General features: G+C 47.4%; 1 protein-coding gene across 1 annotated transcript in view; it reads right to left on the reverse strand.

The window, feature by feature from the left end:
- Nucleotides 1–10,424, reverse strand: part of LOC118371604 (tricarboxylate transport protein B, mitochondrial-like) — a 43,176-nt gene that overhangs the window by 11,612 nt on the left and 21,140 nt on the right. The window contains exon 2 of the mRNA XM_035757126.2: nucleotides 1,316–1,423. Within this exon, the coding sequence (XP_035613019.1) occupies nucleotides 1,316–1,423 (108 nt within the window). The remainder of the gene's footprint in view (nucleotides 1–1,315; nucleotides 1,424–10,424) is intronic.

Genomic DNA, 10,424 nt, shown 5'->3' on the forward strand with positions numbered 1-10,424 from the left:
AGTGTTGACGAGGACAAGGCTGGAGATCACTCTGTCATGCTGATTGAGTTCGAATAACAGACTGTAAGCTTCAAAAGGAGGGTGGTGCTTGGAATCATTGTTCTTCCTCTGTCAACCATGGTTACCTGCAAGGAAAAGGGTGCTGTCATCATTGCTTTGCACATAAAGGGCTTCACAGGCAAGGATTTTGCTGCCAGTAAGATTTATATGATCATCAAGAACTTCAAGGAGATCAGTTCAATTGTTATGAAGAAGGCTTCAGGGCGCCCAATAAAGTCCAGCAAGCGCCAGGACCGTCTCCTAAAGTTGATTCAGCTGCGGGAACGGGGCACCACCAGTACAGAGCTTGCTCAGGAATGGCAGCAGGCAGGTGTGAGTGCATCTGCATGCACAGTGAGGCGAAGACTTTTGGAGGATGGCCTGGTGTCAAGAAGGGCAGCAAAGAAGCCACTTCTCTCCAGGAAAAACATCAGGGACAGACTGATATTCTGCAAAAGGTACAGGGATTGGACTGCTGAGGACTGGGGTCATCCGGAAAAAAGCTTGTCCGGAAAAGACAAGGTGAGCGTTACCATCAGTCCTGTGTCATGCCAACAGTAACGCATCCTGAGACCATTCATGTGTGGGGTTGCTTCTCAGCCAAGGCAGTGGGCTCACTCACAATTTTGCCTAAAAACACAGCCATGAATAAATAATGGTACCAACAGATCCTCCGAGAGCAACTTCTCCCAACCATCCAGGAACAGTTTGGTGACGAACAATGCCTTTTCCAGCATGATGGAGCACCTTGCCATAAGGCAAAAGCGATAACTAAGTGGCTCGGGGAACAAAACATCGATATTTTGGGTCCATGGCCAGGAAACTCCCCAGACCTTAATCCCATTGAGAACTTGTGGTCAATTCTCAAGAGGCGGGTGGACAAACAAAAACCCACAAATTTTGACAAACTCCAAGCATGGATTATGCAAGAATGGGCTGCCATCAGTCAGGATGTGGCCCAGAAGTTAATTGACAGCATACCAGGGCGGATTGCAGAGGTCTTGAAAAAGAAGGGTCAACACTGCAAATATTGACTCTTTGCATCAACTTCATGTAATTGTCAATAAAAACCTTTTGACACTTATGAAATGCTTGTAATTATACTTCAGTACTCCACAGTAACATCTGACATAAATATCTAAAGACACTGAGGCAGCAGACTTTGTGAAAATGAATATTTGTGTCATTCTCAAAACTTTTGACCAAGACTGTATGTGTTGTAGGGTGGGAGGACACACACATACACAAACACACAACCATACAGTCAGAAACTCACCGATGCCCCTGTATTTGGGAGGGTTGGCCTTCTCGTCCAGTTGTAGCTGAGTCTTCACATACTCTGTAGGGAAGGTGATACAGATCTCTATACCCCCTGCTATACCACCTGTAGAAAACACAGAGAGCAGAGGTCAGATAAAGCTATACCACCTGTAGAATAGATAGCCTAATTTAGTTACTGTCAACCTGGCACTGCTAAGGATTCAGGGATGAACCAAACGTTGTAAATGTATTCAGAACCATATGTGCTTACTGTCATTACAGTTTGTTGAATTCCTTCGAACTGGGCTGAACAGAGAGCAATGGTCAGATAAAGCTTATCAAGCAGAAGATTTATTTTGTGAATCTTCAGGTAGCTAGCCTTGGTACCAGACTGCTTCTGCTTTTAATAAAGTACACAATGACAGGCTGGCTGAAGCAGGCTTCACTTTGGGTAAAGTCATTATATCAAGATAAATAACAATAACCCTACAAATAGCTGTTATCCATAAACCTTAAAAGCTCAGAGAGTGTGAGAGGAATGTTATGGGGAGATGCGGCCATTTTCTCTGTGTATGAACGTGTAGCTGTTAGATCGAACAGACAAAGGAACAAACAAACAAACGAATGAATCGATTCATTAATAAATGATGTTGGACAGCTCTATATTGTGGATGAATTCAGAGGATGGGTATGAGTGTCAAGAGCAGAACTATGCAGATGAGTCACTTGGGAAGAAGGGAGGATGAGAGGGAGGCAGGGAGGGAGGGAGGGAGGACGAGGAAGCTGACATTAATTAAATTATCTGCTCTGCCCAGAGGGAGGGGCTCCCTTACACAGCCCAAGACCAACCATTAGCTCAATAACACACACAAACACCCCCCCCCCCTCTCTTTCTCTCCCTCTCACATTCTAATCCCAGAGGCCCTCTCTCTCACACACACACACACACATTCTAATCCCAGAGGCCTTCTCTGTATAAAGAAATAATGGGAAGTATACAGATATGTCATCCAACTGTGTGACAGCTTGGCATCCATCCCACTGCTGCCATTATTATAGGCCAAGGCTCTCAATCTCTTCTCTACAGCACATAGCATTTTATCATCCTGGAGGTGGTAGGAGATACTGTATATTTAAACTATGACACATACAATACATGTACAGTAGATATAGAAGGAGTTTAAGAGGTTGGTGTCAATTACACATTGATATATGGTTGAGTGAGAGTATTCAGCAAAGCAAATTGCCCTAACAAGGCAAAGCCGCGTATACAGTAGCTGATACATAATGCATTTGTACAGTATTTTCCACAGGCAAGATAAGGTTGTACAACAGTCTAGAAAGCTGAGTTATGATGCTGCATTATTTTTTATTGCATTACAACCTGTAATTTAAAAGGATTTTTATTTGCATTTCATGTAATGGACATAAACAAAATTGTCCAAATTGGTTAAGTGAATTGAAAAAAAATACTTGTTTAAAAAAACTCTAAAAAATAAAAAACGGAAAAGTGGTGTATTCACGCCCTTTTCTATGAAGCCGCTAAATAAGATCTGGTGCAACCAATTACCTTCAAAAGTCACAGAATTAGTTAAATAAAGTGCACCTGTGTGCAATGTAAGTGTCACATGATCTCAATATATAAACACCTATTCTGAAAGGTCCCAGAGTCTACAACACCACCAAGCAAGCGGCACCATGAAGACCAAGGTGAGGGACAAAGTTGTGGAGAAGTGCAGATCAGGGTTGGGTTATAAAAAAATACCAGAAACTTTGAACATCCCACGGAGCACCATTAAATCCGTTATAAAAAATGAAAAGAATATGGCACCACAACAAACCTGCCAAGAGAGGGCCGCCCACCAAAACTCACAGACCAGGCAAGGACCACTTAGGACCACTTTAAGCCGTACACTCCACAGAGCTGGGCTTTACGGAAGAGTGGCCAGAAAAAAAGCCATTGCTTAAAGAAAAAAATAAGCAAAGATGTTTGGTGTTCGCCAAAAGGCATGTGAGAGACTCCCCAAAAATATGAAAGAAGGTACTCTAGTCAGATGAGACTAAAATATAGCTTTTTGGCCATCAAGAAAAACGTTATGTCTGGCGCAAACCCTACACCTCATCACCCCGAGAACACCATCCACACAGTGAAGCATGGTGGTGGCAGTATCATGCTGTGAGGATGTTTTTTCATCGGCAGGGACTGGGAAACTGGTCAGAACTGAAGGAATGATGGATGACTCTAAATACAGGGAAATTCTTGAGGGAAACCTCTTTCAGTCTTCCAGAGATTTGAGACTGGGATGGAGGTTCACCTTCCAGCAGGACAATGACCCTAAGCATACTGCTAAAGCAACAATCGCGTGGTTTAAGGGGAAACATTTAAATGTCTTGGAATGGCCTAGTCAAAGCCCAGACCACAATCCAATTGAGAATACTGTGGTATGACTTAAAAATGGCTGTACACCAGCAGAACCCATCCAACTTGAAGGAGCTGGAGCAGTTTTGCCTTGAAGAATGGGCAAAAATCCCAGTTAGATGTGCCAAGCTTTATAGAGACATACCTCAAGATACTTGCAGCTGTAATTGCTGCAAAAGGTGGCTCTACAAAGTATTGCCTTTGGGGGGGTGAATAGTTATGCATGCTCAAGTTTTCAGTTAAAAAAAAAAATCTTATTTCTTGTTTGTTTCACAATAAAAACTTTTTTTGCATCTTCTAAGTTGTCACTGGTGGGTGTAGCTTGTGCATGGAAGTCAGGCGCAGGAGAGCAGAGATGAATGGACAAAGCACTTTACTGGGCAATCATAATACAGAACGCAACCGCGTGACAAAACAAATGCCCACAGAAAAAGTGAGGCAGCAAAAGTACAAAACCCAAGTACAAAGTAACGGCTGCCACAAAGCACGGTTATAAAACAAAACCCGGCGTAAACCAGCCAGAAGCGTGCCAACCTTGACAATAAACAATACCCCACACAGACATGGAGGGAACAGAGGGCTAAATACACATGGTAATTAGTAGGAGATGTAAACCAGGTGTGCAGGAAGACAAGACAACACAAATGGAAAATGAAAGGTGGATCGGCGATGGCTAGAAGACCGGCAACGTCGACCGCCGAACGGACAAGGAGAGGAACCGACTTTGGCGGAAGTCGTGACAAAAGTGGGCGGCATGTTGTGTAAATCAAATCATACACAACCCCAAAAATCCATTTTAATTCCAGGTTGTAAGGCAAGAAAATAAGAACAATGCCAAGGAGGGTGAATACTTTCATAAGCCACTGTACATACATATTAAAAATAAAAACAGAAAAGAAAAAAAATATTTACATAAGTATTCAGACCTTTTGCTATGAGACTAAATTGAGCTCAGGTGCATCCTGTTTCCATTGATCATCTTTGAGATGTTTCTACAACTTGATTGGAGTCCACCTGTGGTAAATTCAATTGATTGGACATTATTTGAAAAGGCACACACCTGTCTATATAAAGACCCACAGTTGATAGTGCATGTCAGAGCAAAAACCAAGCCATGAGGTCGAAGGAATTGTTCGTAGAGCTCTGAGTCAGGGTTAAGCACAGATCTGGGGAAGGATACCAAATAATGTCTGCAGCATTGAAGGTCCCCAAGAAGACGCAGGGCCTTGGTCAAGGAGGTGACCAAGAACCCAATGGTTTCTCTGACAGAGCTCCAGAGTTCCTCTGTAGAGAGGGGAGAGCCTTCCAGAAGGACAACCATCTCTGCAGAACTCCACCAATCATTCCTTTATGGTAGAGTGGCCAGATGGAAGTAAAAAGGCACATGACAGCCCGCTTGCAGTTTCCTAAAAGGAACCTAAAAGACTATCAGACCATGAGAAACAAGATTCTCTGATCTGATGAAGGTAAGATTGAGCTCTTTGGCCTGAATGCCAAGTGTCACGTCTGGAGGAAACCAGGCACCATCCCTATGGTGAAGCATGGTGGTGGCAGTATCATGCTGTGGGGATGTTATTCAGTAGCCGGGACTGGGAGTCTAGTCAGGATCGAGGGAAAGATGAACGGAGCATAGTATAGAGACATCCTTGATGAAAACCTGCTCCAGAGTGCTCAGGACCTCAGACTGGGGGTGAAGGTTCACCTTCCAACAGGACAACAACCCTAAGCACACAGCTAAGACAACGCAGCAGTGGCTTAGAGACAAGTCTCTGAATGTCCTTGAGAGGCCCAGCCAGAGCCTGGACTTGAACCCAATCGATCTCCGGAGAGACCTGAAAGTAGCTGTGCTGTGACGCTCCCCATCCAACCTGACAAGAGCTTGAGAAGATCTGCAGATAATGGGAGAAACTCCCGAAATATAGGTGTGCCAAGCTTGTAGCGTCATACCCAAGAAGACTTGAGGCTGTAATCGCTGCCAAAGGTGCTTCAACAAAATACTGAGTAAAGGGTCAGAATACCTATGTAAATATGATATTTCAGTTTGTCATTATGGGGTATTGTGTGTAGATTGATAAAGAAAAAAAACTATTTCATCAATTTTAGTATAAGGCTGTCACGAAACAAAATGTGGAAAAGTCAAGGGGTCTGAATACTTTCCGAATGCACTGTATGTCTACATTAGACTTCATTCATGCCAGACAGTACTACTACAGTTTTACACGTGAAGGCTATTGGGGAAGCAGTGTCTCCATCACAAACACATATGCATGCGCACTAACACAACTCAGATGATTAATTCTCATCAGACATGCAAGAGCGTGTTTGCCATCCAACCCATAACACACACACACACACACACGCGCACACGCACACGCACACCCACTTAAATGACTCCAGTAGTACTTGATATATTTCTGAATCAGACACACAGAAAACAGAACATTCTCATTCTCTCTCTCCATCAGTTTCCCCCCTCTCTCATTCTCTCTCTCCGCCAGTTCCCCCCTCTCTCTCACCTTTCCTCTCTGCTTCTCTCTCTCTGCCAGGTCCCTCCTCTCTGCTTCTCTCTCTCTGCCAGGTCCCCCCCCTCTCACCTTCCCTCTCTGCTTCTCTCTCTCTGCCAGGTCCCCCCCCTCTCTCTCACCTTCCCTCTCTGCTTCTCTCTCTGCCAGGTCCCCCCTCTCTCTCACCTTCCCTCTCTGCTACTCTCTCTCTGCCAGGTCCCCCCCCCCCCTCTCTCTCACCTTCCCTCTCTGCTACTCTCTCTCTGCCAGGTCCCCCCTCTCTGCTTCTCTCTCTCTGCCAGGTTCCTCCTCTCTCTCACCTTCCCTCTCTGCTTCTCTCTCTCTGCCAGGTTCCTCCTCTCTCTCACCTTCCCTCTCTGCTTCACTCTCTCTGCCAAGTCCACCCCTCTCTCTCACCTTCCCTCTCTGCCAGGTCCCCCCTCTCTCTCACCTTCCCTCTCTGCTTCTCTCTCTCTGCCAGGTCCCCCCTCTCTCTCACCTTCCCTCTCTGCTTCTCTCTCTCTGCCAGGTCCCCCCTCTCTCTCACCTTCCCTCTCTGCTTCTCTCTCTCTGCCAGGTCCCCCCTCTCTCTCACCTTCCCTCTCTGCTTCTCTCTCTCTGCCAGGTCCCCCCTCTCTCTCACCTTCCCTCTCTGCTTCTCTCTCTCTGCCAGGTCCCCCCCCTCCTCTCTCTCTGCTTCTCTCTCTCTGCCAGGTCCCCCTCTCTCTCACCTTCCCTCTCTGCTTCTCTCGCTCTGCCAGGTCCCCCCTCTCTCTCACCTTCCCTCTCTGCTTCTCTCTCTCTGCCAGGTCCCCCCTCTCTCTCACCTTCCCTCTCTGCTTCTCTCTCTCTGCCAGGTCCCCCCTCTCTCTTACCTTCCCTCTCTGCTTCTCTCGCTCTGCCAGGTCCCCCCTCTCTCTCACCTTCCCTCTCTGCTTCTCTCTCTCTGCCAGGTTCCCCCCTCTCTCTCACCTTCCCTCTCTGCTTCTCTCTCTGCCAGGTCCCTCCTCTGTCTCACCCTTCCTCTCTCATTCTCTCTCCCTGCCAGTTCCCCTCTCTCTCTCACTTCCCTCTCTCCTTCTCTCTCTCTGCCAGTCCCCCCCTCTCTATATACCTCTTCCCTAGGCTGTGCTCTCTCTCTCTCTCTCACCCTCCCTCCCTCCCTCCTTTTCTCTCTCTGCCAGTTCCCCCCTCTCTCGCCCTCCCTCTCTTCTTCTCTCTCTCTCTCTCTATACCTCTTCCCTAGGCTGTGCTCTCACTCTCACACTCCCTCTCTCCTCTCTCCCTGCCAGTTCTCCCCTCTCTCACCCTCCCTCTCTCCTTCTCTCTCTCCACCAGCCCCCTCTCTCTCTATACCTCTTCCCTAGGCTGTGCTCTCTTTCTCTCTCCCTCTCTCTCTCTCTGCCAGCCCCCCCCCCCTCTCTCACCCTCTCTCTCTCTCTATACCTCTTCCCTCGGCTGTGCTCTCTCTCTCTCTATACCTCTTCCCTCGGCTGTGCTCTCTCTCTCTCTATACCTCTTCCCTAGGCTGTGCTCTCTCTCTATACCTCTTCCCTAGGCTGTGCTCTCTCTCTATACCTCTTCCCTAGGCTGTGCTCTCTCTATACCTCTTCCCTAGGCTGTGCTCTCTCTATACCTCTTCCCTAGGCTGTGCTCTCTCTATACCTCTTCCCTAGGCTGTGCTCTCTCTATACCTCTTCCCTAGGCTGTGCTATCTCTATATATATATATATATATACACACACACAACTTCCCTAGGCTGTGCTCTCTCTCTCCCCTAGGCCGTGCTCTCGCTCTCTCTCTCTCCCCTAGGCTGTGCCCCCTCTCTCCATACCTCTTCCCTTGGCTGTGCTCTCTCTATTTACCTCTTCCCTTGGCCGTGCTCTCCCTCTCCCTCTTCCCTCGGGCCGTGCTCTCGCTCTCTCTCTCTCTCTCTATACCTCTTGCCTAGGCTGTGCTCTCTCTTTCTCTATACCTCTTCCCTAGGCTGTGCTCTCTCTCTATAGCTCTTCCCTAGGCTGTGCTCTCTCTCTATACCTCTTCCCTAGGCTGTGCTCTCTCTCTATACCTCTTCCCTAGGCTGTGCTCTCTCTCTCTATATACCTCTTCCCTAGGCTGTGCTCTCTCTCTCTATACCTCTTCCCTAGGCTGTGCTGTCTCTCTCTCTCTCTATACCTCTTCCCTAGGCTGTGCTCTCTCTCTCTCTATACCTCTTCCCTAGGCTGTGCTCTCTCTCTCTCTCTATACCTCTTCCCTAGGCTGTGCTCTCTATATATATATACCTCTTCCCTAGGCTGTGCTCTCTCTATATATATACACCTCTTCCCTAGGCTGTGCTCTCTCTCTCTCTCTCTCTCTCTCTACCTCTTCCCTAGGCTGTGCTCTCTCTCTCTCTCTCTCTCTCTCTACCTCTTCCCTAGGCTGTGCTCTCTCTCTCTACCTCTTCCCTAGGCTGTGCTCTCTCTCTCTCTCTACCTCTTCCCTAGGCTGTGCTCTCTCTCTCTCTCTACCTCTTCCCTAGGCTGTTCTCTCTCTCTCTCTATACCTCTTCCCTACGCTGTTCTCTCTCTCTCTATACCTCTTCCCTAGGCTGTGCTCTCTCTATATATATACCTCTTCCCTAGGCTGTGCTCTCTCTATATATATATACACACCTCTTCCCTAGGCTGTGCTCTCTCTATATATATATATACCTCTTCCCTAGGCTGTGCTCTCTCTCTCTCTACCTCTTCCCTAGGCTGTGCTCTCTCTCTCTCTCTCTACCTCTTCCCTAGGCTGTGCTCTCTCTCTCTCTCTCTACCTCTTCCCTAGACTGTGCTCTCTCTCTACCTCTTCCCTAGGCTGTGCTCTCTCTCTCTCTCTACCCTAGGCTGTTCTCTCTCTCTCTATACCTCTTCCCTACGCTGTTCTCTCTCTCTCTATACCTCTTCCCTAGGCTGTTCTCTCTCTCTCTTTACCTCTTCCCTAGGCTGTTCTCTCTTTACCTCTTCCCTAGGCTGTTCTCTCTCTCTCTCTCCCTCCCTCTCTACCTCTTCCCTAGGCTGTGCTCTCTCTCTATACCTCTTCCCTAGGCTGTGCTCTCTCTCTCTCTCTATACCTCTTCCCTAGGCTGTGCTCTCTCTCTCTCTCTCTCTCTCTATACCTCTTCCCTAGGCTGTGCTCTCTCTCTCTCTCTCTCTCTATACCTCTTCCCTAGGCTGTGCTCGCTCTCTCTCTCTCTCTCTATACCTCTTCCCTAGGCTGTGCTCGCTCTCTCTCTCTCTATACCTCTTCCCTAGGCTGTGCTCTCTCTCTATACCTCTTCCCTAGGCTGTGCTCTCTCTCTCTCTCTCTCTCTATACCTCTTCCCTAGGCTGTGCTCTCTCTCTCTCTATACCTTTTCCCTAGGCTGTGCTCTCTCTCTCTATATATATATATATCTCTTCCCTAGGCTGTGCTCTCTCTCTCTCTATATATATATATCTCTTCCCTAGGCTGTGCTCTCTCTCTATATATATATATACCTCTTCCCTAGGCTGTGCTCTCTCTCTATACCTCTTCCCTAGGCTGTGCTCTCTCTCTATACCTCTTCCCTAGGCTGTGCTCTCTCTCTATACCTCTTCCCTAGGCTGTGCTCTCTCTCTATACCTCTTCCCTAGGCTGTGCTCTCTCTCTATACCTCTTCCCTAGGCTGTGCTCTCTCTCTATACCTCTTCCCTAGGCTGTGCTCTCTCTCTATACCTCTTCCCTAGGCTGTTCTCTCTCTCTCTCTCTCTCTCTATACCTCTTCCCTAGGCTGTTCTCTCTCTCTCTATACCTCTTCCCTAGGCTGTTCTCTCTCTCTCTCTCTCTCTATACCTCTTCCCTAGGCTGTGCTCTCTCTCTCTATATATATATACATCTCTTCCCTAGGCTGTGCTCTCTCTCTCTCTATATATATATATATCTCTTCCCTAGGCTGTGCTCTCTCTCTCTATATATATATATCTCTTCCCTAGGCTGTTCTCTCTCTATATATATATATATCTCTTCCCTAGGCTGTTCTCTCTCTATACCTCTTCCCTAGGCTGTTCTCTCTCTCTATACCTCTTCCCTAGGCTGTTCTCTCTCTCTATACCTCTTCCCTAGGCTTCTCTCTCTCTCTCTCTATACCTCTTCCCTAGGCTTCTCTCTCTCTCTCTCTCTCTCTCTCTCTCTCTCTCTCTCTCTCCCTAGGCTCTCTC

The sequence above is a fragment of the Oncorhynchus keta genome, chromosome 25, assembly GCF_023373465.1.
Source record: "Oncorhynchus keta strain PuntledgeMale-10-30-2019 chromosome 25, Oket_V2, whole genome shotgun sequence".
Lineage (NCBI taxonomy): Eukaryota > Metazoa > Chordata > Actinopteri > Salmoniformes > Salmonidae > Oncorhynchus > Oncorhynchus keta.